Source organism: Lontra canadensis, unplaced genomic scaffold, assembly GCF_010015895.1.
Source record: "Lontra canadensis isolate GAN:19392208 unplaced genomic scaffold, GSC_riverotter_1.0 scaffold118, whole genome shotgun sequence".
Taxonomy (NCBI): Eukaryota; Metazoa; Chordata; class Mammalia; order Carnivora; family Mustelidae; genus Lontra; species Lontra canadensis.
The window spans coordinates 1,242,805-1,270,371 of NW_022631112.1; the positions used below are offsets into that span (position 1 = coordinate 1,242,805).

General features: G+C 37.2%; 1 protein-coding gene across 6 annotated transcripts in view; it reads left to right on the forward strand.

Moving 5' to 3' along the window:
- Positions 1–27,567, forward strand: part of HIPK3 (homeodomain interacting protein kinase 3) — a 94,097-nt gene that overhangs the window by 24,373 nt on the left and 42,157 nt on the right. For all 6 annotated transcript variants that reach the window (XM_032841022.1, XM_032841026.1, XM_032841023.1 and 3 more), the window contains exon 2: positions 6,177–7,275. In XM_032841022.1, the coding sequence (XP_032696913.1) occupies positions 6,177–7,275 (1,099 nt within the window). The remainder of the gene's footprint in view (positions 1–6,176; positions 7,276–27,567) is intronic.

The window sequence follows — 27,567 nt, forward strand, 5'->3', positions numbered from 1 at the left end:
TTGTCAAGAACTCAAGTGAAAAAAAGAGAAAACTTACTTGTTATAGCTACGGATGATGTCAAGCTTTCAATGTTAGCACAGCCAGTATTGATGAATTAGATTTAAAAATCACAGTGAGATACCATGTCACACCCATTATGGTGGCTATTATAAAGAAGAAAAAAATAACACTTGTATAACAAGTGTTAGTGAGAAAGTAGAGAAATGGTAACCTTGTGCACTACTGGTTGAAATGTAGAATGATATAGTTGCTATGAGATATAGTATAGTGATTCCTCAAATTAAAAATAAAATTTCTATATAATCCAGTAATTCTACTTGTGGATATATATACAAAAGAATTGAAAGAGTGTTTATTATTATTATTTTTTAAGATTTTACTTATTTATCTGACAGACAGAGATCACAAGTAGGCAGAGAGGCAGGCAGAGAGAGAAGGGGAAGCAGGCTTCCCACTGAGCAGAGAGCCCGACGTAGGGCTCAATCCCAGGACCCTGGGATCATGACCTGAGCCTAAGGCAGAGGCTTTAACCCACTGAGCCACCCAGGCGCCCCAGAATTGAAAGAGTCTTGAAGAGAAATTCGTACATCCATGTTCGTAGCAGTATTATTCACAGTAGTCAAAAGGTGGAGGCAGTGGAAGCAACCCGAATGTCTTTTTTTTTTTTAAGAAGATTTTATTTGTTTTTTGAGAGAGAACATGCACATGAGTTAGGGGAGAGGGAGAGAGGAAGAGAATGTTAAGCAGGCCCCACATCAGTGCAGAACCTGATGTGGGGCTTGATCTCACAACCTGGAGATCATGACTGAGCTCACTGAGTTCAAGAGTCAGATGCTTAGCCAGCTGAACCACCTGGACACCCCTAAAGATTTTATTTTTAAGTAATCTCTATACCCAATATGGAGTTCACACTCAACCCCAAGGTCAAGGGTTGCATGCTCCACTGACTAAGTCAGCCAGGTGCCCCCAAATATCTTTTGGTGGCTGAACAAATATACAAAATATGGCATATTCATACAATGAAATATAATTTAGTCTCAAATAGGAGGGAAATTCTGACATGTACTGCACCATGGATGAACCTTGAATACATTATGCTAAGTGAAATCAGTCATAAAAGAGCAAATCCTGTATAATTTCATAATACGGGATACCTGGAATAGTTAAATTCTTACATAACATAGAGTGGTGATTGCTGGGGGCTGGGGACGGGGTAATGGACAGTTGTTTAATGGGTAGAGTTCAGTTTTGAAAGGAAAAAAGTTCTGGAGATGGATAGTAGCAATGGTTGCACAACAGTGTGAACATACTTATGCCACTGAACTGTACACTTCAAAATGGTAAATTTTGTGTTATGCATTTTTATTATAATTTTATGTAAAAATTGAGGTTTGAACAACTAGGAGAAAGTTGAATAAGGAGAATGCAAGGCATCATTGCCTTTACTCACCCATTTATGATGTCATAAACATTTTATTTTTTTATTTTTAAAATATTTTATTTATTTATTTGACAGAGATCACAAGTAGGCAGAGAGGCAGGCAGAGTGGGGAGGGGAAGCAGGCTACCCACCGAGCAGGGAGCCCTATGTGGGGCTCGATCCCAGGTCGCCAGGATCATGACCTGAGCCGAAGGCAGAGGCTTTAACCCACTGAGCCACCCAAGCGCCCGCCCCTGTCACAAACATTTTAAAGAAGAACCCAATTACTATGGGCTTTGTATAGCTTTGGCAGAATTATTCAGAATTTTTATATTGGCTATAAGATAGTAAAGCATTTCTATTTTTGATTTCTCCCTCCCTTCTCAGGAAGCCTAAAAGGGATAAAAAGAAGAAAACGTTATGGCTGGTGGTAGTCAGACCCATGCTTGCAGGTGTCAGTATTGTTTACATTGCTGTTTTGTTAATTGTAAAAGGATGTAAAGAATTTGGATAGAGTTCAGATGGGTCTTAAAGTCTTTTAGAGGGTTGGAAAAAAAAGGCCTATTAATCAAAGTTAAAGTACCTGAGATTATTAAGCTTGAGGAATGGAAGCTTAATGGTTGCTCTAGTAGGAGTCTTCACAATCCTCTGAGTGGTATATTATAGGCAGCCCCAGCTTACAGAGGGGTAGTATTGCAAAACTTCACTTCCTAGTCAGTTGATATGAACAAGTGACAAAGTCATGAATAATACAGCTACAGAGGTATAACATAGTTTGAATTGCGATGAAAAATAATAAGAAATAATAGTATTGTACTGAGTCAGTATTTTGGACTCCATGGACTTAAGCAGCTCCTGTACTCTGCTTACCATTAAAATCCATAAACTCCAAGTAGAATATATATACTCTTATCAGGTCATGAGTTTATCTGATGGGGGGTTGGTAGAAGGAAAGACTTAATATCTGGATTTGGTAGGGAGTCACAGTAGCTAAGTTAATTAGTAATTTAGAGTTCTTTCCTTGTGGTCTTTTATAACCGTTATCTCCAGTATCTCCCCATCCCCTTCTTATGTGCTGTGTATGTTATGTGACATTCCTATCTGTGTTTATTTTCTAAAGTCCCCTTTGAGATTGGCCCCATAAAGCACAGTGGTTGGTGAGGGGGTAATTTTCTAAGCTTCCTTTAGGTGACCTTGATTGGGGCCCTTGGCTTAACTGTTTGCCTTCTAGCTTGGCATGTTGGGAAAGAAAAGGTAAGAACAGCAGTGATTCAGCAATCAGTTACCTGGATCTCAGCTGTCATCCACATAACACTTTGATTTAAAATGGCATGGATTGGGACTCCTGGGTAGCTCAGTCAGTTAAGCACCTGCCTTCTGGTCATTTCATGATCCCAGGATCTGGGGTTGAATCCTGCATCGGACTCCTTGCTCAGCAGGGAGCCTGCTTCTCTGTTTGCTGCTTCTCCTACTTGTGTGTGCTCTCTCTGTCTGACAAATAAACAAAATCTTAAAAAAAAAATAAAATAAAATGGCATGGACTGGCCAAGAGTGGTATGTGTTCTATTCCCTAGGACTTCATCCCAATTTTTTCAGACTTGAGGGCCCTGAAATGGTAGAACTTGAATTTGCTGGGGTTTCTGTATGGACTAGATCACCTTTTTTCTCAGATGTCAGTGTGAGTCGAAATGGCCTTGAGAGCTTATACACATAAAAATGCCTGGACTGCACCACAGACTTCCTGAATCCGAATCTTTCTGGGTGGAATTTTAAATATATATATATTTATTTAACTTTTTATTAAGGAAAGGTGTAAATAGACATATTCAAAAGTAAAACCCCTTTTTACTGTTAAGTTCCTGTAATGAACGATTTATGGCTAATCTAATTTTATTCATATCCCCATCCATTTTCTCTTCTTTATTATTTTGAAGTGAATCCCAGATGTATTGTTTCATTTCTAAATATGAAATTTATATATTTTAATAGGTTTCTCAGATGATTCAAAGATGTATTTTTGAACAGGCAATACACGCACATAGTAAAAATTAAAGTGGTGAAAAAGATAGAGTGAAAAGTAAATCTTTGTCAATGCCCCCAGTATCCTTGTTACTCTCCTCTGAGACAAAGGAACTGACCGTTTCTTTATGTATGTACAGATACTCAGTGTATATGCAATTATATACATATGTAATTCTTTTTTATTACACATAGTAATATCTGTTGTAAAGTACACATTTTTCTGAATCTCGCTTTTTCATATAACAATATGGGAATCAGTCCATACAGGACAGATTGTTTTCATTCTTTTTTTTAAAAAAAGATTTATTTATTTTAGAGAAATGGGGGGGGGAGAGCATGTTGGTGTGCACATGCACATGAGTCAGGGGAGGGAGGGGAGAGAAAGACTCTCCTGCTAAACACAGAGCCCCATGCAGGCCAGATCTCATGACCCTGAGATCACGGCCTGAGCAGAAACCAAGAGTGTGTCGCTTAACCTACTGAGCCACCTGGATGGCTGTTTCATTCTTTTTAAAGGTTGTAGTTGGTCTGTGTATCAAGGTGTATTTATTCACCCAGTGCCTTTCAAGTGGGTGTTTAGGCTATTTCCAGTACCGTGTTTCTTTACACAGTACTGCATGAATATTCTTTTTTTATCTCTGAGTTGCCCGATTATATGTCCGTTTTGTTAGACATTGCCAAATTGCTTTTCTACCGTCTGTGTATGGTACGCATGGTTTTCCAGGCTCACCGGTTCCATTTTAAAAATGCTTTTCATGTCTCTCCTATTTATGTTCAAGCTTTTCTTTAAATCCACAAGTATATTTATAATAGCTGTTTTTGAAATTTTTGTCTGAGTTTCATCATCTGTCTCTCTGAATCTCTTTCTGTGGGTGTGGGTCACAGAAGTGGTTTGAAATGAGAATCATGATAGTGCTAAATTATTGAAGATAAGGTTGGGGATCCTCACAAACAGTGTTAAGTGAATTAGATGGGTTCAGTATGGTTAGAAGGAACTTACAGTGTGGCTTTGCTTCATTAAAAGGAGATACATTGGTGGAATACTGAAACCTCTTCTGATGCTGGATGAAATGGTTTGGAACTCCACCATTTCAATTTATGATTTTTCTCTTACACATTGAACATCAAATCTTAGTTTGTCTACAAAGGTTTTATTGCTCATTTCTTACCGGAGCCAGGTCAACTTAGGAATGTGGTAAGTAGTTAACAAGAAGTGTTTAGGGGGCACCTGGCTGATTTAGTTGGTAGAACATATGACTTTTGATCTGGAGGTTATGAGTTTGAGCCCTATGTTGGGTGTGGAGAGTACTTAAAAATAAAATCTTAAAAAAGTGTTTAGGAAGTTGAAAATTTATGCCTTTTATCTGAAGCGCAGTGTATTTACTTTTTCCTTTTACTATACCTCAGCTCTGTGACCTTGGCCAGTTAACTAGTTCCTTTGAGTTTTAGTTTTCTTAACAGCAATTTGGGAAGACATTAATATGATTAAACAAAATATTGCAGGGGCACCTGGATGGCTTAGTTAGTTAAGCATTTGCCTTCAGCTCAGGTCATGATCTTGGGGTCCTGAGATCAAGCCTACCTTGGTCTCCTTGCTCAGTGGGGAATCTGCTTCTTCCTCTGCCTCTCCCCCTGCTTGTGCTCTCTCTCTCTCTCTCTTTCAAATAAAATCTTTAAAAAAATAAAATATTATAAATAAAGCATTTGTTAAAATGCTTTGCATGGTAAGTCCTTCAGAAGGTGGTGACTCATTATTTTAAATATTGCATATATTACATATTGTGATGGAAATCTGTTGTTTTTGAATTGGAGAATTAATGTTTGATTTGTTAAAACAGCATGAGATTGCCCAGTTAATACAATACAGATTTTTAAATTGCAGAGTGGAAATATTTTAAGATTAATCTGACCAGCTCACATTTCTTGGATACCAACTCTGTATCTTGGGAATTTTGTTTCGGATCTAGTATGAAAGACTGATGGATACACTGACAATTAAAATGTCATGTCATGTCATGTCATGAATGCTAATTAGAAGAACATAGAAACTTTTATGAGAGCACAAAATGCCCCACTCTGGCCTAGAGGGTGAGTGGCGAGTGTGTGTCCCAAGAAAGTCTTCAGCAAGAAGGTTAATCTTGAATGTAAAGATGTCTGCTTAAGCGTACAGGGGTGGATGTGGAAAAGACATTATGAGAACATCGTGCAAAGGGACCTATATCTGGCTTCCGTACTTATTTTTACAATTGATTGTATTTTTTCTGAGGCAGTTCTTGAGCTTTAGATTTAAGGAATGTGACTGTTGTTAAGTAATGGATATTTTCTTTCATTGTCGTTGGTTCATAAATGATAATTTGGTGATAGAATGCTTTATCTTTGCCAAATACGTGTAGTGTAGGTATCTGTACTTTTTTGGGGGGGGGGAAGTGGTTGGTACAGTTCCTAGGGCATATCTTGGTGATTGCATCTGCTTGGTAAATATTTTTTGATTAAATGAATGCACTCAACTCTTTATTCCCAGGCTTTTATGCAATACTCAAGGTAGCTGAAGCACTAACTAGCTAAAATGGAGAAACTGAAATACTTATCTAATTCAAGGGGAAAAAAAGTCTTAATGGAGTTTAATTATTTTTACAAATTATGGACTTGACCCTTGAAGGTTTTCTTCATGATATTTAAAATTAAAAACATTCTTGTAGTTAATATGTCCTTTTTCCCCCCTTTCCTCCCTAGGTATGGCCTCACAAGTCTTGGTCTACCCACCGTATGTTTATCAAACTCAGTCAAGTGCCTTTTGTAGTGTGAAGAAACTCAAAGTAGAGCCAAGCAGTTGTGTATTCCAGGAAAGAAACTATCCACGGACCTATGTGAATGGTAAAAACGTTGGAAATTCTCATCCTCCCACGAAGGGTAGTGTTTTTCAGACAAAGATACCATTTAACAGACCTCGAGGACACAACTTTTCGTTGCAGACAAGTGCTGTTGTTTTAAAAAACGCTGCGGGTGCTACAAAGGTCATAGCAGCTCAGGCGCAGCAAGCTCAAGTGGAGGCACCTCCGATTGGGGCGTGGCGACACAGGTTAAATTTCCTTGAAGGCCCCCAGCGATGTGGATTGAAGCGCAAGAGTGAGGAGTTGGATAATCATAGCAGCGCAATGCAGATTGTCGATGAATTGTCCATACTTCCTGCAATGTTGCAAACCAACATGGGAAATCCAGTGACAGTTGTGACAGCTACCACAGGAACCAAACAGAATTGTACCTCTGGAGAAGGTGACTATCAGTTAGTACAGCATGAAGTCTTATGCTCCATGAAAAATACTTACGAAGTTCTTGATTTTCTTGGTCGAGGCACTTTTGGCCAGGTAGTCAAATGCTGGAAAAGAGGGACAAATGAAATCGTAGCAATCAAAATTTTGAAGAATCACCCTTCTTATGCACGTCAAGGTCAAATAGAAGTGAGCATATTAGCAAGGCTCAGTACTGAAAATGCTGATGAATATAACTTTGTACGAGCTTATGAATGCTTTCAGCACCGTAACCATACTTGTTTAGTCTTTGAGATGCTGGAACAAAACTTATATGACTTTCTGAAACAAAACAAGTTCAGTCCCCTGCCACTAAAAGTAATTCGACCCATTCTTCAGCAAGTGGCCACTGCACTGAAAAAATTGAAAAGTCTTGGTTTAATTCATGCTGACCTCAAACCAGAGAATATTATGTTGGTGGATCCTGTTCGGCAGCCGTACCGGGTTAAGGTGATAGACTTTGGGTCGGCCAGTCATGTCTCAAAGACTGTTTGTTCAACATACCTACAGTCTCGGTACTACAGGTAGGTGACAGCTACTTTTTGGCTTTTTAGTAAATGTTGAATTTTGGCTAAATGAAATAATTTTGTGTGTGTACATGGTGAGAAAGCGTGGATATATGAAGAAATCAAGACAAGATTAGTTTAGGTTTGAGATGTTAAAAAGATTTTTAAAATTTAGGCGTAAAATCTGCCCAAACAGAATAGGAATCTCTACTGCAGTTCCAGGCCAAAGACATTTGGTTGGTTATTTTTATTGTTAATAGAAGGCCTGAAGTCATGATAGGTGATTAATGATGATCAGATAGAAGTCTTCAAATGTTGGGAAAGGTTTGTAGTAATTTTTTTATATATCTTTGGTCATTTCAGCACTTAAGAGAGCTAGTATATTAAAGACAGTCAGATGTAACTGAATACTTAGGAAAGTTATATATGAGAATTCAAAAAGTTACTCTGATTAGTGGTTTTAAGATTCAGAAGATTCAAGCATACTTCCATGGCTGCCATAAATGTTCAGGAGACTTTCCCATAACAAGTTTCATTATACTCTTCCCATCTATATGTGGTTAATGCTATTTTGGTGTTGGACTTTAAAGAAGAAAATAATTTCCATACAAATATTGATAAAGTGCAATAGTGTCATGATTAATATAATGCTAGCCTAGAATATAATAGGTAGCTTAAGCGCTAATAATTACCAAGATTCAAAATACCTACTTGAGTAGGTAAAATGGTTTTGGATTCATAGCTTGATCATTTTGAGAAATTGTTTTCATTTCAGCTAGAATGAATTTGTGGTCTTGGTGAACTCTAGAGCCCCAGCACAGTAGGCAGATACGAGAGCTGCCAGTACTGGCCATTAAGAAGTTAGCGAATAGACAGATACATGGCAGCTTATTGTTGGGAATTGTTAGAATATGAGGATTATAAATTTAAACCCGGCAAGGGGTAGTTATTTTTTTTCTTTTGAAGATTTATTTACTTACTTTTAGAGAAAGAAAGCACGCATGTGAGAGCGAGCACTAGTGAGTGTGGTGGTGGTGGTGGGGAAGTGGGACAGAGGGAGAGGGACAAGCAGATCTGTCCTGAGTGCGGAGTCAGATTCGGGGTTGATCCCAGGACCCTGAACCAAAATCAAGAGTTGGATGCTCAACCAGCTGAGCCACCCAGGCGCCCCTATTTTCCGGTACTGTATCTACCTTTGTACTGTACCTCTCACCCAGATTCGTTTCTGGCAAATATGTGCCTTAGTATCTAGGACAAGATTTGGGAGATACATTAGCTACTACAAAAACCAACTCCAAATACATGCCTTGCCAATAGGAGGTCATTAGGGGTCCCACCTTCCTGTCAGTTAGTGACAATTTATTAAAATATGTATTAGAAACTGGGAACATAGCCTGATTTATTATTTAGTATATTCCTGATTGTCAAATTTTTAATACTAGAGTGCTAGAAACTATTCCATTTAAATGGTTTAAAAGATCGTAGGGGCACCTGGGTGGCTCAGTCCGTTAATCATCGGCCTTCGGCTCAGGTCATGGTCCTGGGTTTGAGCCCTGCAATGGGCTTCCTGCTCACTAGGGAGTCTGCTTCTCTCCCTCTCCTTCTGACCCTTCTCACCACTCGTTCTCTTTCTCGCTCTCTCAAAAAAAAAAAAAAAAAAAAGCTGTGTCAGAACAGTAAGTCTTATTTAATATATCATTACATTTGTTTGCGTCTCTGTATAACTTTTTTTTTAATATAATAGAATACAGGATTAGGTTTCTGTTCATTTTTTTTCCAGAAAAATTATTTAAAAATCTTATTTAACAGCATGAGAAAAATAGTTTTATTTTTCCTTCCCTTTGTGCTCTATGGATTCTGTCTTAAGAGCTTTTAGTCGTCAGCTAGCATATTATATAAACCCCCAGGCTCCAGCTGCTTGGGCTCTATATTTAGTTCACTTGTTAGTAAATGACTTCGTTTTATTTGGGTCCTGCATTAATACTGCATATCAGATTTAGTTCCGTGTGATACCTAGACTCCTTTTCTTTATTTGAAATCTTTTGGATGAGAGTGAAAACAAAAACAAAACCAAAAGAACTTTATTTTTTATACTTGAGAACATTTATTAAATGTTTTAAGAAAGTAAAGGAAATCCTCTAAAGAGCAATATGAAATGCTAAATATTTTATGATGTTGATTTCTAGTATTAGGTCTTTGCACAAATACTAGCCTCTGTTGGGAATGACAAAACTATGAATAATTGCTAAGTACAATTAGTAAGTTTCTAATTTGTTTTTCTGTATAAATTTCAAGTTAATAATTTATCTGAATTTCACAAGGTATACCGTTGCTAACTTACAGGTTCTGTGTTTAGAGTAAAAAAATGAGATTGTTATTTGTAAACAAGGGCTCATGTTAGTAGCATTTTGGGTGATGTTGCTCAGGTAAAAACATTTAAAAAGGGACTTTATGTTATTTAGATTCAAGAGCTAGGAGAGAGTAAGTATAAGACTGGTGAAAAGGTCTTAACGTCCTTAATTATGTACTGTTATACTGTCTAGTGTAGTTTTGCATGAAAATAGCAGGTAACCATTAATCTTTTTCAGGATTTGTTCACCAACTTTGGCTTAGTTTTTGACTTAAGGTTGCTGAAAATTTGATTTGACAGTAAGCAAAAGTGTCTTATACTTGATTTTTAACTCTTTGTTGTATTTAAAAAAACGAAAGCAGGAAGTGGAAACTTACCAAATTAAATATTTTTGAGCTAATCATGGTAAGAACACACGTACCCCAAGTTCCAAGGTGAACGATTTGTGTTTAAATACAGTTCATGTGTTATTCTATTTCTTTGAACTGTGCTACACAGAAATGTAGTAGGGATATCTTAAAATAGACAGGGGACAGTGGCCAGAAATTGTTGACTACTATAGATGGTGAGGCTGTCTACCTCTTGCAGTGATATAAGCCAGAAGTACATACTAAGGGCATTGATTTGCTCAAGGTCAGCATGTTCTAAATTCAGCTGCGTGAGTATGGTTTCTGTCAAGAACACGCAGGACTCTTGAATGCATGAAAGGTTTTAGCAGCAGAAGGTGCTGTGTTTATGAGGTGTGGTGAACAGTTCATGAATATTTTCCTTTTTCTTTTAAATGTAGAATTCTAGCCTGTGGTTTGAGTCATTTCAGAACATAGGGACAGGAAAGTGGGCTGTAAAGTAACCTGAAAAGCAGTTATATTTATTGCAAACCTACTGAGTAATTTAGCTTTAATTGTTGTAGAGGTAAAAAATGCTTTCTGTTTTGCGTGTAATAGTTGACAGAATGGTATGTAATGATAATTTTAGGGTTATCAGTTTTTGTTTAGGTTATTCCCATCCCCTTGTGCCTTTTTAGATCTAGCAATACCAAAGACAAAGTTTCTGTTTCAAAATTAAGATACATAGAATGACCCATGAAGGAATAACCAATACATTATGTAGGGTACTCTATAATAATAGAAGGCTGTGTATGTATACTATATTTTGTTTGTTTGTTTGTTTGTTTGTTTTGGAGTGCTTTTGTATGTATATTTTCTGTTTTGTTTCTCCTGTCTCACCCCCAGAGGTAAGACAATTGGTAGAATTCCTATTGAATAAATAGAAAACTGAGGCTTATAGAAGTCAAACAGGTCCAAATTCACACTGCAAATTTAACTCAGTTTTTGTTGAGTCCTTTTTGTGTGCTGGCACTGTGCTAGGGATACAGAGATGATTAAGACATGATTTCATCATTTAATGGGGGAGAAAAATAGTTTGTCTTAAGTCCTTGGGTACAGGTATAGGCAGGGTGCTATGAGAACCCAGAGGAGAGCACTTAGCCTCATTTGTGGCTTCAGAAGAGGCTTCTGTGACCCTTGAATGAGCCTTGAGAGTAGAGAAGGAGTTAGGATCGACTAGTATTAAAGTTCTGTCTAAACCACCCTTACCCAAAAAAGCTCAGCATTGGCTGAAATTGCTGACAGTTTCTTCTCTGTATTATGAAATAGTTATGTTGGGGGAAATCCTTATTAGATAAAAGGTTGTCAGCTGGGTTTTAACAGAGTGTTTTTTTTTGGGGGGGTTCTTTTTTTAAGATTTTATTTATTTATTTTAGAAAGAATGTGTGCAGATGTGGGGAGGGACAGAGAGAAAGAGGGAGAGAACCTAAAGCAAGACCTCCCGCTGAGCGTGGAATCTGCCATGGGGCTTGATCCCACCACCCTGAGGTCATGATCTGAGCCTAAATCAAGAGTTGGATGCTTAACCGATTGAACCACCGAGGTGCCCCTCATTTTAACAGACGTTTTAATGTGCTGTCTGGTGGCTCACTCGGTTAAGCATCTGCCTTTGGCTCAGGTCATGGGTCCTGGGATTGAGTCACACATCTGGCTCCTTGCTCCGTGGGGAGCCTCCTTTTCCTTCTGCCTGCTGTTCCCCTTGCTTGTACACATGCTCTCCCTCTCTTCTTTCTCTCGGACAAATAAATAAATAAAATCTTAAAAAAAAAAAGAAAAGTTTTGATAGAAGCTTCCCAAGTCTGTAATGAAGACATAGATTATTTTATTTATATATATATATATATAAAAATACTGTATTAATGCTAATGATATACATATACATATATATGGCTTTCAAATAAAAATTTTGGTGAAGCTTTTACAGTGTTTTTTTAAACAAATTTATTAAGGTATATTTCACATACCATGAACTTTACCCATTTGAAGTGTACAGTTCAGTGGCTTTTTAGTACATTCATGGTTGTGCATCATCTTCACAATTTTAGAATATTTTCTAACCCCCTGCAGAAATCCCTTTTTCCTACCCTCTAGCCATCTTTCCCTACTCTCCCATTCTCTAAGCCAAAAATCTACTTTCTATTTCCATAGTTTTGTATATTCTGAGAAGTTCATATAAATGTGTTCATACAACATGTGGTCCTTTTTGACTTTTTTTTCATGTAGCATAATGTTTTCAAGGTTCGATTGTAGCATGTTGCTAGTAATTCATTTCTTTGTGTTGCTACATAGTATTCCATTGTATAGATACACCACATTTTATGTATCCATTCATCATTGGATGGAGATCTTTTAAAATTTTATCAGTGGAAATATACATGAATAGAAAACTGTAAAATGATCCACAGTTAAGTCTTCCATTCAAGATACTCATTGTATATAAAATGTAAAGTATTGTGCTGGGTGTTGGTTATTCATTGAGGAGCATAAATGCAGACCTTACCATTATGGTGTTTTCAGTCTAATGGGTAGACAACCAAAAAGGTAAAGTAGTACTCTTTAATGAAAAAGGAGCAGGGAGAAAGAACAAGATACCTACTTTTTTTGTTTCTCTTTGACTCTTTGCTTTGAAATAATTTTAGACATAGAAAAAAGTTGCAAAAATACTACAGAGAATTCCTGTACACCTTTCACCAGGATTTTCCAAATGTTTCAAATTTAAACATTTTAGTTTTATCACTCATTCTTTCTCTATGTGTGTGCGTGTGCGTGCACACACACACACACACACACACACTTTTTTCTTGCAGTGATTGGCAGAAAGTTTCAGATGTGAGGCCCCCTTGCCTCCAGATACTTCTGTGTATATTTCCTTAACATATGGACATTCTCTTGTGTAACTCCAGTACAATGATTAAAATCATCAGTTAACATTAATTCAGTATTATTGATTTGATGAACTGTTTGAATTACTCAAAATACCATTTGATTTGAGGAAATTAAAATCAGTTCAGTACCAGTACCTTATTTACAGACTTTATTCAGATTTTACCAGTTTCCTCACCAATGACCTTTTTCCTGCCCAGAATTTACTTGAACATCACACATTGTATCATTTACCATGTATATCCCTTTAGTGTCCTCTTATCTGGAGTAGTGTCTTGGTTCTTTGTTTGCCTTTCATAACCTGACACTTTTTTTTTTTTTTTTTTTAAAGTAGGCTCCACGCCCAGCTATGGAACCCAGTGTGGGGCTTGAACTCACAACCCTGAGATCAAGATGTGAGATGAGATAGTCAGACACTTAACCAACTGAGCCACCCAAGTGCCTCAACCCAGACACTTTTAAAGAGTACTGGATAGTTATTTTGTAGAATGCTCCTAAATTTTAGATTGTCTGATGTTTTCAGGTTATGCATTTTTAGAATAACTGCACAAAAGTGATGTTGTGTTCTCACATGTTGGGAGGAACATGATGTCATTTTTCCCATTACTGGTTAACTTTGATCACTTGGTTGAGGTGGTGACTGGCAGATTTTTCCACTGTAAGTTGTTTTTTTTTTTTTTTTTTTTTTTGGTAATTAATAAGTATCTTGTGAAGAAGAACTTTGAGAATATACTTCTTTCTCATCTTATTTTCACAAACCAGTTTTAGTCTCTCGGTGAATATGGCCTTAAATTACAACTATGGGGTTGTGAAATGATTTTCTAATTCTGTCATTCCTGTATAAGAAATTCTTTTATAAAGAGGAATTTTCCTTTACTTAGTCTTTTTGTTTCTATGTGGACTCATGGATTCATATTCATTGGGTTATAATGTTATTTGTTATTATTTGTTTTATTGAATAATTGTCCTAAACTGTCCAGCAGGAGCCATTTTAAGCTCACTCCTGTGTCCCTTTGCCATGGCTCCATCCTCCCTTGAGTGCTTACTTTCTGGTACCACAAAATGTTCCAGACTGACTTTGTACCTCCTTGCCCCATCCTGATAATGGCTATTGCTCTAAGGGACTGTGGTTCCTTTTATTGGAGAATGGTCTTTAGAAAACAAGATGGGTGCTAGTGCCAGATGTTCTCATTAGTACTAAGGTATTATTGCTTTTAGATCCTTTGAGTGGCAAAGGTAGAAAGTGTGTGTGTGTGTGTGTGTTAATGTAATTCTGTATCTATCTGTTTATATGTTAAAACCATGAATTCATACTGCTCTGTCCAATGCTCACACCTCAGAGTTCATTCTGTCCTCCTCCCTTTATTTATAATCCCTTTTATGATACCAGGAAACTTGGCTCTCTTTATCCACCGTATGTTACTTATTAGCCCAATTCTAAAATACGTTTAATGTGGTTTCAGAATTGGTACCCATACCACTGCTAATTTACTAACTAGAGTACATTTATTTGTAGTTCTTCATTCTTTAGCCAGAGGCTTAGAGCATGTAGTCAGAATACTGTGTTTTAAGTTACTTAGTTTCTTCTCCATACCTCCACCTTCAAGTGTGATTATGTTGTTTATTTGAAATATATTTAAGTTCATTTCTTTGTATTTCATTTTGAGCCAATCCATGTCCTTGTTTGTTTGACTATTTGATACATTAATGTGGTTCTAAAACTTAGAAACATGCTAAAACCACCAGAAGTGTCACTTCCTCCTCACCATCCTTCCCAACTCATTCATCCAAACCCCTTTTAGTAACCATCATCATTAGTTTTTGTGTGTATGAGTGTGTGAGTGTGTATGTATATGTGTATATGTATCCGTGTTTTTGGTGGGGGATATAGAAACATAAATGTTTATTGTCTCAGTTTCCCTTCTTACAGGAAAGGTAACATATTGTAGATACCTATTTGCACTTGGCTGTTTTCCCTTAACAGTGTTTCCTGGAAATCACTTCATGACCATTCATAGAGATCTTTCTCATTCTATTTTATTGCTAAATAGTGCTTCATTATGTGGATTACCATAGTTTATTCAGCCACTTTCCTAATTATTGACAGTGTTTCCCACTTACACTCAAGTTGTATCTTCAGGGTAAATTTTCCAGAAGTGGGATTATTTAGTCAAAAGGTAAATGCATATATAGTTTTATTAAATATTTCCAAATTTCTCTCAGAACTGTACCAGTGTGCTTTCCTGCCAACAACATATGATAGCCTCTTTCTCTATAGCCTTGCTGACAGAATGTTATTCTTTAATAACATAGTAACAAAATTGTTAATCTGTGTAGTTCTATTTCACATGTCTCATTATGAATAAAGTTAAACATCTCATGTTTAAGGGTCATTTTAAAATTGTGTGTATGAGTGGTGCCTGGGTGGCTCAGTCAGTTAAGCATCCAGCCCTTGATTTCAGCTCAAGTGATGATCACAGGGTCCTGAGATTGAGCCCTGCGTTTGACCCTCTACTAAGTGGAGAGTCTGCTTCCCTCCTTTCTCTCCCTCTGCCCATCCCCCTGCTTGCATTGCATGCTGTCTAAAATGAATAAAAATAAAATTATTTGTATAAATGTGAATTGCCTGTTCCTGTCTTTTGTCCATTTTTCTATTAAGACTTGGTCTTTTGTCCATCAGTTTTAGAGATCTCATATATATGGAGTGTTAGCCCTTTATTTGTCATATAGGTTGAATATTTTTTCATTTTTACTTTTTTTGTGGTTTTATTTGACTTGTGAAAAGTTTGTGTGTGTGTGTGTGTTTTGTTTTGTTTTGAGAGAAGTTGTGGGAGTGGGTAAAGCGGCAGAAGGAGATGGGGAGAGAGAATCTTAAGCAGACTCCATCCCAGTACAGAGCCATCCTGGGTTCAATCTCATAACCTTGAGATCATGATCTGAGCTGAAATTGGATGCTTACCTGACTGAACCACCCAGGCACCCTCTGTGTGTGGTCAGTTTTATCAGTCTTCTCTTTCATTGCCTCTGATTTTAAGTCATAGTTAGCATTTCTGTTGCTGAGTTCAAAGAGGTATTCACTGTGTTTTCTTCTAGTACTTACTGAATTACATTTTAAATATTTAGATCTGTAATATATTTTAAGTTTATTCTTATAATTTGTGTGAGGTGTGGATCTAATTTTTTTTTCTTTTTTTTTAAGTACCTGATCAGTTGTAGGGACTTTATATTGGGTGGACAGGGGAAGATCTCTAAGGACACGATATATTAAACTGGGGCCTGAAGGGAGACCACCAACCAGAATGGGTGGAATGAGAGCCTTGGGCAAAGAAGGAGCCTGTGTGAAGGCACTGAGATTGGAAAGAGTTTGATAAAGAATCTGAAAGCCTGCCAGTGAGACTTAGGCATAGTGGAATGGATAAAGTAGGGGTGTGATTTGAGGTTGGAGGATAGCTGTTATGGTTTATGTTTTAATCATTCTGGCTGCTATTTGGAGGGGAAAGAGGACCAGAACGAGAGTAGGGACAGGAAAACAATTAGAAAAGAGGCATTAAGGTCATCCACAGAGAAGCCATGGTGGCAGTGGAGAGAAATGGATAGATTGGTATTATGGTGGTTATTTTGCTTTTTACTAGGATACTTCCCCTCCTGAGGGAAGATGGTTTGTTATGGTTGATACTTGTTGTCTTAAAACTGTGTGCGAATTTAGACATGCACCTGACTTCTATGGATATTGATATCTGAATATATATTTAACACTGTGTGTTAAAACTTCACATTAAAACCAAATGAAAACAAACAAGAAAAACAAAGGAACCTGGAAAACTCTCCAGTACTGGTATTTTAGACATGACTAACTACCTGAATCAGAGGAAGTGAAATATAGCCTTTGAATTTTCTTTAAGCTAAATCACATTTTGTTTTTATAGTTGAATTATTTCAGGTTGATTTGATTTATAATTCCCCAAAATCATGGTTAGTATTTATCTTCTAAAAATGACTACTTTTTGTTACTGTTTATTAAGATAATCATTAAAGTGACACCTGGGTGGCTCAGTCGGTTAAGCATCTGCCTTCAGCTCAGGTCATGATCCCAGGGTCCTGGGATCCAGTCTGTCATTGGGCTCCTTGCTCAGTGGGGAGCCTGCTTCTTCCTCTGCCTGCTGTTCCCTCTGCCTTGTGCTCTCTCCCCCCACCTCTGCCAACAAATGAATAAATAAAATCTTAAAAAAAAAAAAGATGAACATTTAAATATAAAAATAGGCTCACAGATTACCTTCTGTTTTGCAGTTTGCTTTTGTTTGATTCTATACCTGGGGTCTTTTTTTTTTTTTCCCCCCAATGTAAAGTTTCTGTAGATTACTCTCTGAAACTGTTAGAGTTTTCATGAGTGAACTCATTTAGATGCTAATTGAACAGATTAACTGTAAGGAGACAGTTATAAGGCAATAGAGAAAATTTGAGTGTCAGGTGATATTAGGGAATTATTGATTTTTATGTGATAAGAGCATTGTGGGTTTTGTTTTTGTTTTTTTTTTTTAAAGCAAATGGGGGAGGGGGGAGCATTGTGGGTTTTTTGTGTTTTTTTGTTTTTTTTTTTGAGAGAGTTGGGGAGGGGTAGAGGAGGAGAGAGAATCTTAAGCAACCTCCATGCTCAGTGTGGAGCCCAATGTGGGGCTTGATCCCAGGACCCTGAGATCTTGACCTGAGCCGAAGTCAAGAGCTAGATGCTCAAGCAGCTGAGCCACCCAGGTGCCCTGTTTTTTACTTAGTTTTAGGCAGTCTTTTATTTCTTATAGGTGAAAAATGGAAATCTTGATTTTTTTTTTTTTTTTTAAGATTTTATTTACTTATTTGACAGAGACACAGCAAGAGAGGGAATACAAGCAGGGGGAGTGGGAGAGGGAGAAGCTGTCTTCCCGCCAAGTAGAGAGCCAGATGTAAGGTTCAGTCCCAGGACCCTGGGATCATGATCTGAGATGAAGGCAGACGCTTAATGACTGAGCCACCTAGGCGCTCTGGAAATCTTAATTATTAATGGGAATCAAGAAAAACATCCTTTTACACTTTGTTTTGAAATTCTTTCATCAAATTAGAATTTTAGATAATTTTAGATATATTATTTGTTAATATTTAGAAAGGAATATTATCTTGCTAAAAATTGCTACATGTTATTAGAGCATTTTTATACTTACCCCTTTCTTTACATATTTCATTCTGAAAACATTTGTCCATACTGCTCCCTCTATTAGAAAAACAAATTGGACTAATTTGTAAACTGTACTATCATTTTGAGCTGTCAATTTGGTGGCCAAAATTACTTTTAACATAGAATTTTTTTTTTCATTTTTTTTCATTGTGAAAAAGCATAGTATAATATCTATCATCTTAAACATTTTTATTAAAGATTTTATTTATTTATTTGACAGGGAAATAGAGAGGACAAATAGGCAGAGTGGCAGGCAGAGAGAGGGAGAAACAGCAGTCTTTATGCTAAGCAGGGAGTCTGATGTGGGACTCAGATCTCAGGACCCTGGGGTCATGACCTGAGCTGAATGCAGCCACTTAACCGACTGAGCCACCTAGGCACCCCATCTTAAACATTATTAAGCATACAGTTCATTAGTATTAAGGATGTTCACATTGTTGGAAAACAGATCTCTAGAACTTTTTCATTTTGTACATTTGAGAATCTGTACCCATTAAACAGCTCCCCTTTTCCTCCCTCTCCCCAGCCCCTGGTCACCATCATTCTACTTCTTGTTTTTATGAATTTGACTTCTTTAAATATCTCATAGGAGGAGAATCATACAGTACTTCTCCTTTGGTGACTAGCATATTTCACTTAGTGTAATGTCTTCAAGATTCATCGATGTTGGAGAATGTGTGAGGATTTCCTTCCTTTCTAAGGCTGAAAAATTCCACTGTATATTCCATATTTCATTTATCCATTCTTTAGCACTGGACATTTGGGTTGCTTCTACCTCTTGGTTGTTGTGAATAGGGCTGCTATCAACATAGTGTACAAGTATCTCTTCAAGACCCCGCTTTTAATTCTTTTGGCTCTGGGGGCGCCTGGGTGGCTCAGTGGGTTAAAGCCTCTGCCTTTGGCTCAGGTCACGATCTCAGGGTCCTGGGATCAAGCCCCGCATCAGGCTCTCTGATCAGCAGGGAGCCTGCTTCTTCCTGCCTCTCTGCCTACTTGTGATCTCTGTCTGTCAAATAAATAAATAAAAATCTTAAAAAAAAAAAAAAAAGTCTATCAGGCAAAAAAAAAAAAAAAAAAAGTTTAAATTCTTTTGGCTCTGTACCCAAAAGTGGGATGCTTTGATATGTGGTAGTTCTATTGTTTTGATTTTTAAAAAAATTATATTGAATAAAAGCCTTTAATTTCAAAGGTTATCAGTTGTTTTTTTTTCCTTGTGCTGTAGGGCTTTGTAAATTTTAAAGGTGCATATTATCTCATGAATGTACTCTAGTGGGATGTCATGATAACAGTTGTGACGTCACAAACCTCGAATATATGTGCCTGTTTGTTTCTGAGTTTTCAGCATTTTCCTATGAATGGAATGCATTATGGTGGATGTTATTAACAGTGCCTGCTGCTACAGAAGAGTGCCAGTTTGGTGACCAGTGAATAATTTAGGCATCAGCTAGTGTGGTAAGATTGTATTACTTAGGAGAGAGATCTAATATGTGTTACGCTTCGACATTAAAAAGAACAAATGTTTCTTTAGTGAGGAAAATGCTGAATTACAAAAAGTGTTAAATATATTTATCTAAAAACCAGTGCATCTAATTAAAATTTACTCAATGTTTTTTGGTTAAAAAAGTAGTGAATGCTCACTGTCAGAAAAAAATTCAGTAATCAAGAAGGCAGAGCAGGAGCAATTTCCCCCTTAATGTTGAGGTTCTATGCTATAATTTTTTATAATATATTTTATACTTTAAGCAGTCCTCTATGATGTGCATTTTGTTTGTTTTCTGATAATGCCACAGGAAACCTTCTTGTATGGCCTTGGACACTTGTTTGGTACATTTCCATGACATTTCTAGATTTGTTGGGTCAAAAGGTATGTACATTTTGCTGATGGGTGCTGCCAAATTTCCTTCCAGAAACATATTACTTAAGTATATTTGAAAATGCTTTTTTCTTCATATTCTTGTCATCCCAATGATGTTTCTGGTTTTTCAAATTGGCTTTAAATAAGCAAAAACCAAAATCAGGTTTTAATTTTTTTATCACCTGCAGAATATGAAAAAAAGTCTTCTGTCACAGTGTCATACAACATAATAGATGTTCTTTCTTATGTGGGGAATGAACATGTGAAAATAAACAGGGTTCATATAATAATAACAATATTTATTGAGTGCGTAGTACCAGCCACTGTGCTAGAACTTTTCATAATTACCCCTTACCCTTACAACAACCATGTTTAGTGGTAATACTACATTTTACAAAGAGGGAATTTTTTAAAAAAATATTTTATTTATTATTTATTTGACAGAGAGATCACAAGTAGGCAGAAAGGCAGACAGAGACAAAGGGGGAAGCAGGCTCCCTGCTGAGCAGAGAGCCTGACGTGGGGCTCGATCCCAGGACCCCGAGATCATGACGTGAGCCGAAGGCAGAGGCTTAACCCACTGAGCCACCCAGGTGCCCCTACAAAGAGGGAATTTAAGATTCAATGTGTTAAGCAACCTACCTAGGGTGGTCCACAGCTTCATAAATTGCAGAGTTGTGATTTGAACTCACTTCTGCCTCTCCACTTTACCATGCTGTTTCTCCAGGGATTTTCCCTCATCTTCCTGAAACTCCCTTCTTGAGGGACACTGGGGACTTTTTTGTTGATCAGCAAATTTGATGGATTTCTTTTTTTTAAGTCTACATCTGGCTGGACCTCTATAATTCAGCACTGTTAGTGCTTTATTTTACTGAAACTTTCTTTGTTGGCTCTTAATCGTTATACCCTCAGTTTTTTCTTCACTTATCTGACAAACTTTCTTGTTGTTTTTCTCACCTCTAAATACATTTCTCCTGGGTTCAGTCCTGCACCCATTACTCATTCAGTATGTTTCCCTCTTGGAGATCTGACTCTGTCCCATGACTTCAGTTGGTTTAATATGGTAAGCTCTCAGATACCTTCCTCTACCCCTGACCTCCCTTTGAACACCTAATTTCTGTTTTTAGTTATCTCCTTGGACAGTCTCTGGATATTACTAACTCATCTTTCTCCAAAGATGCTACATCTTCTCATCTTCTCATATTACCATATCGAGATTATTAAGGGGTTCCTGGGTGGCTCAGTCAGTTAAGCGTCCAGCTCTTGGTTTTGGCTCGGGGTTGAGAGATGGAACCCCATGTCAGGCTTCATGCTGGGGGTAGAGCCTGCTTCAGATTCTCTCTCTCCCTCTGCCTCTCTTACATGTGCTCTCTCTTACCAAAAAAAAAAAAAAAAGAGAGAGAGAGAGAGAAAGGAAAAGAAAGAAAGAAATAGATTATTGAACCATTTCCCTGTTAGTGTGGGAAACTTTAAAATTTTTGGCTTGTTTTTGTTTCCCTATTATATATGTCTTCAAGACCCTGGTTTCAGTTCTTTTGGATATATACCCCAAATTGGGATGCCTAATGATTTTTATCTCTGAAATAGCCTCACATGTAAATTTTGCCACATTTCATACTGCCTTGTTCTGGTTTAGACTTCTGTGCTAGATTAGAAATTCATTTTTTTTAATTAAAAAATTTTAAATTTTTAAATAAACATATAATGTATTTTTATCCCCAGGGGTACAGGTCTGTGAATCGCCAGGTACACACTTCACAGCACTCACCATAGCACATACCCTCCCCAGTGTCCATAACCCCACCCCCCCTACCGACCCCCCTCCCCCCAGCAACCCTCAGTTTGTTTTGTGAGATTAAGAGTCACTTATGGTTTGTCTCCCTCCCAATCCCATCTTGTTTCATTTACTCTTTTCCTACCCTCCAAACCCCCCATGTTGCATCTCCATTTCCTCATATCAGGAAGATCATATGGTAGTTGTCTTTCTCCAATTGACTTACAGAAATTCATTTTTTAACCTATAGTCTCTGCCTCTTGCAGTTTATCCTGCTTTGTTAGACATGTATTATGGTTTGATTTAAGAAATCAACAGAACTATACACAGACATAAATACCTGAAAATTCATTTTTACTACTTTATGCTTTCTTACCCCCTAGTTCCTGATATAGAGTGTAGTTATCAGCAAATGTCACAAACTAACGACCTCTTGGAAACCTGTTTGCAGTGGTATCAAGAGTATGGCATGACTTTGGCCTTGAAATAGTCCTGTACAATTGGAAAAAGTTGACAAAGTAATCAAAAAAATGATTCAGATATACTTTGGTAACATAAGCCCCATATCTCTTTTCCTGTATCAGGAGTCTTGGATTGTCCACACTCTGCTGGGTATAGAGATGCTTCATGTTGTAGCAGAATGCTCCCTGGCATTGTAAATGTGGGGTTTTTTTCCCCTCTTTACTTCCTCAAGGCTAAATTAATCACCAGCAGTTCCTAGTGATAAAATACTTGTATTGAAGATATTGTTATGTAAAAGCAAATCATTTTAGAGTTGGAAATATTTACATAGACATTTAGTTTAAGTTACATTATAGAAGAGGCAACTGAAATCCAATATACCTAAATGAGAGTTGGTATATCAGCATTTATAAATAACTTTTTTAATTTTTACATATATTAATATGGGTATATTTGATTTTAGTAATAGCAAAGTAATAAAAACCTTTGAATCTAAGGATGTAGCTTTTTTGTAAATGGTAAAGCATAGTTGCAGAACTTGGCAGTCAATCAATCAGTCAGTGAAAGTCCTGAAAACAGGATGTTCATTTTCTTTTTTAAAGATTTTATTCTTTATTTGACAGAGAGAGAGATCACAAGTAGGCAGAGAGGCAGGCAGAGAGAGAAGAGGAAGCAGTCTCCCCGCTGAGCAGAGAGCCCGATGTGGGGCTCGATCCCAGTACCCTGGGATCATGATCTGAGCCTAAGGCAGACACTTAACCCACTGAGCCACCCAGGTGCCCCGTTTTTTAAAAGATTTTATTTATTTATTTGAGAGAGGGAGAGAGCACACACACACATGGGTTGGGGGAGGAGAGGGAAAGGCAGAGGGAGAAGCAGACTCCCCGCTGAGCAGGGAGTCCAACCTGGGGCTCCATCCCAGGACCCCGGGATCATGACCTGAGCTGAAGACAGATGCTTAAGCAACTGAGCCACCCAGGTGCCTCCAGGAAGGATGTCATTTTCAAACAAAGTACTTCCAGAAGTGTTTAGAAGGAGTAAACTGATCGAGAGAATTTATATTTGAGTAATATGGTATTGAAACTATGTAGTATGAAGGATGTATGTGTGTGAATCTTCTAAAGATTTTGTTTGCTCTAAATTGCTTCTCATTAATGTAACTGCTCCTCTAGAGATGATGTCATTGAATTAGTAACAAGCTTCTAGATACTATAGTATTCAAAAATATGATGTGATAGCATTCCTTTTTTGGGACTTATAAGAAGACCTTAGACTTTCTAGTGGTTCATATGAGGCATTAAATACACAGTATTTTCAAAGAAAGATAGAATTAAAAAAAAACCCAGTATACTTATGTCTGTTGGTGCTAAATAATGTCAGGTAATAATTATGCTACTGTGTATGTATTTACAGCTTCATAATTCCAGTTCTGTCACTTAATATGTTAAATAGAGCAAACTGTTTAACTTTTCTGAGCCTCAGTTTGCTCATCTGTAAAGTAATGATGCTAGTAGCTACCTCAAAGTTTCTCGTGAAGGTTAAACTCCATAATGCAGGTAAAGCTCTTAATACAATCTCGGGACATTGCATATGCTTTATAAGTAATTTAAAAAATAAAAGCTATTTAAAAAGCTATTTAAGAAGCTATTTAAAAAATAAAAAAAAGGAGTGTGCGGTTTAAAGGAAAATGATGCAGTGGCAGCAGGAGGATTGGGAGTCTCCCGGTTGTCCGCTGGTGGCCTGCATAGTATATAATGTGCAGCTCTTCCTCTACAGAGTAGAACCTTTGGAAGCTTTCATGAAGTAACTCAGTTTGTGTTAATAATGGCTAATGCAGCCATTTTTTGCAAACTGTTTTATTGAAGTATAGGATAATATAAAATGCACAAATTTTAAGTTCACAGCTTCATAATTGTAACGTGAACTAACCCTTGTAACCACTAACCAAATCAAGGTTATTGACTATTTGGATGTTCTATTTTGTGAAGTTTCTTTTACCTAATTTTCTGTTTGCTTGACGGTCTGGCTCATTTGTGGTTTTTAAAGGGTATGTTCTCAATATGAAACTTTTTGGAGAAGTGTCTTCGTTCTGTGGCTTTCTTTTGCACTTTCTTAAAGCTGACTTAGGTGAATACATGGACTAATTTAACATATGGCCTCATTTTAATATATAGTTGACCCTTGAACAACATGGGTTTGAACTGCACGGGTCCACTTATATGTGGATTTTTTTTTATGAACATGGTACAGTATTATAAATACATTTTCTCTTCCTTATGATTTTTTTTAAAAGATTTTATTTTTTAGTAACCTCTACACCCAACGTGGGGCTTGAACTTACAATCCCATCTTCCTTATGATTTTATTAACATTTTCTTTTCTCTAGTTTACTTTATTGTGAGAATACAGTACACACATATATATAACATATATATTATTTGTATATAGGAAACACACAAAATATATATTTGTTAACTCTTTATGTTATTGTGAAGGCCCCTGGTCAACACTAGTTGTTGAGTTTTTGGGAAATAAGAAGTTACATATGAAGTTTTGATTGCATGGGGGTTTGTGCTCCTAACTCCTCTGCATTGTTCAAGGGTCAACGCAGTTTCATTTTTCAAAACCCTTTAGATTAACACCATTTGTGTCCTATTTAAGATATCTTCATATATTCTAGGGTCAATAAGGTGTTTGTTTTCCTGTATTTTCTTTTAAAAGCTTTATTGTTGGGGCGCCTGGGTGGCTCAGACGGTTAAGCATCTGTCTTTGGCTCAGGTCATGATCCTGGGGTCCTGGGATCGAGTCCCTTATAGGGCTTCCTGCTCATTGAGGAGCCTGTGTCTCCCTCTGCCTCTCTCTCTCTCTCTCTCACTCTCATGAATAAATAAATAAAATCTTAAAAAAAAAGTTTATTATTTTACCTTTCACATTTAGTTAGCTCTGCCATCTGTCTGGAATTCATTTTTGTGTATAGTATGAGGTAGGGGTTAAGGGACATCCCCCACCCCCCACATGGATATCCCTCAGCTGAGCACCATTTATCATCCCACTGCACAGCAGTAACAACTTTGTCATAAACCAAGTGTGTGGGTCTCTCTTTGGACTCTCGTCGGTCCTTTCATTATTTTGTCTGTTCTTGCATCAGTATCACAGTATAAGTCCTCCTGCTTGTTCTTCAGGGGATTGTTTCTAGTTCTTTGCATTTCTAGATGATTTCAGAATGTCTCAATTATGTGAAAAATATTTTAATTTCTGAAGTGTATTTTCCCCAGATATGCTTTGGGAATTACTTTCTTTCAGCACTTTAAAGATACTATTGTTTTATTTTGGCTTCCATTATTTCCATAGAAAATTGGCTCTTTTGATAATGATGTGTCCTTTTTTCCCCTCTGTGGCAGTATTTAAGGTTTTGTCTTTGGTGTAAGTAGTTGACTCTGAGGTATTTGGGTGGGTGTGTGGTGTATGTGTGTGTGTTTGTGTGTGTGTATTGTGTATATGTTAAAATCAGGAATTTGTTAATTTAAGAGTAAATTTCAGTTCTCTGGTGAAAATTTTTTGAACATTTTTTTAAAAAAGATTTTACTTATTTATTTGACAAAGAGAGACAGAGAGAGAGGGAACACAAGCAGGGGGAGTGGGAGTGGGAGAAGTAGACTTCCCGTTGAGCAGGGAGCCCCATGTGGGACTTGATCCCAGGACCCTGGAATCATGACCTGAGCTGAAGGCAGATGCTTAATGACTGAGCCATCTAGGTGCCCCATTCTTGAACATTTTGATTGTTGCTTTAAACTCCCTGTTATAATTTCACTGGCTCAATAACTGTGAGGCTGTTTCTATTGATTTTTTTCTTTTCTTTCTTTACATTTGATTGTTATTTCCTGTTAGGCTGGTTAACTTTTTTTGTTTACTTGCTTGCTTGTTTCTTTAGTATTCAGTTTTAGGTAAGAAAAATTCTTAAGCTTTGCTATTCAGTATGGTCACTCATGGCTATTGAGGTTTAAATTTAATTAAAATTAAATAAATTTTAAAAAATTTCATTTCCTCAGTCACATTAGCCACAGCTCAAATGCTCAGTAGCTGCATGTGACCAGCCCTGTCACTGCAGAAAATTCTGTTGATCAGCGCTGTGTTAGTGACTCTGGATGGTAAAATCTTCCTTCAGAGATAGTTCTTTTTTATTCTGGAAACCAGGTAGAGTAGGTAGCTCATGTTATTCCAAGTGAGGCTGCCTATTTCAGTTTGCCCTTGTTCCTAGGGTATAGCCCTTTATAGTTTCATTTGAAAAGCCTGGACTGTTCACCCAGGCCCCTCTTCCTTGGCAGGTTCTGAATTCCAGGTACTGTTTTCCCAGCCCAGTGGAATAACTGTAGGCTAAATTTAGGGCACTGTTTTCTGTTCCCCCTTCTCCCCATATCTCACTGTCAATTGGTGATTACCTCAAGGAAATGTAAGGTCAACTTTAATAAATGTTGTCTTTGCTCTGGGATTTTGGTCCCTCAAGTCCTAGCTGTCTTGTCTGCTCTCTGGTGACTTCACACAACCTTTTTTTTTTTTTTTTAATAGTAGACTATTTCTTAGAGCTATTTTAGGTTCACAGCAAAATTGAGCAGAAAACACAGGGTTCCTATAGCCTACTTTCACATACATACAACCTTTCCCATTATGAACACTCCTGCACCCTCAGGCACATCAGTAAATTTATTACAATTGATGAACCTACACAGACACATAACTGTCATCCCAAAAGCCATTATACACAGCTGTTCTGTGTGTGTGTGTGTGCAGCCAATTTTTGTAGTTGTTTTCCCTGGGGATATTAATCTGATAGTAGCTAAGTAGTACACTTCCATTTTCTTTTGTTAGCTAGAATATAACTCAGTATAGTTGAAAACGTCTTAATGATTTCTGGCAGTTCTTTGGAATTTTTATTTGTTGGGGTTGATGGTTCTGGTAGTTAGGTATGTAGGGGAAAATAAGTATGTGTGGGTGTTTCATATTTTCATATTCCTTAAATTCTATTGTTCCGGTATAGACATTGCTTAATGTAGTTGGCCGTCTTGTAGGTTATGAAATATCTGAGAATTTAAAATGTATATTAAAATGGAATGTATTTGGGGGAAGCATTGTGTCTAATTGAGTATTTTGTGTTCATTGTACTTCTTTAAGGAGTGATTTCTGTTTATAAAATACTCTGTCAGGGGCTGTATGAAGTATAAAACCAAGCGAGAGGTAGCTCCTGATATTAAAGACCTTATGTTCTTCTTAATAGAGAAGATAAGACACGTATTAACAGGACTGCCTGTAGAAGGCACATTTTATTTCTTATGAGATTTAAAGGTTAAACCCAAGTTTCTGTTTTGGCACCACCATTTATTGGCCCTGTGACCTTGG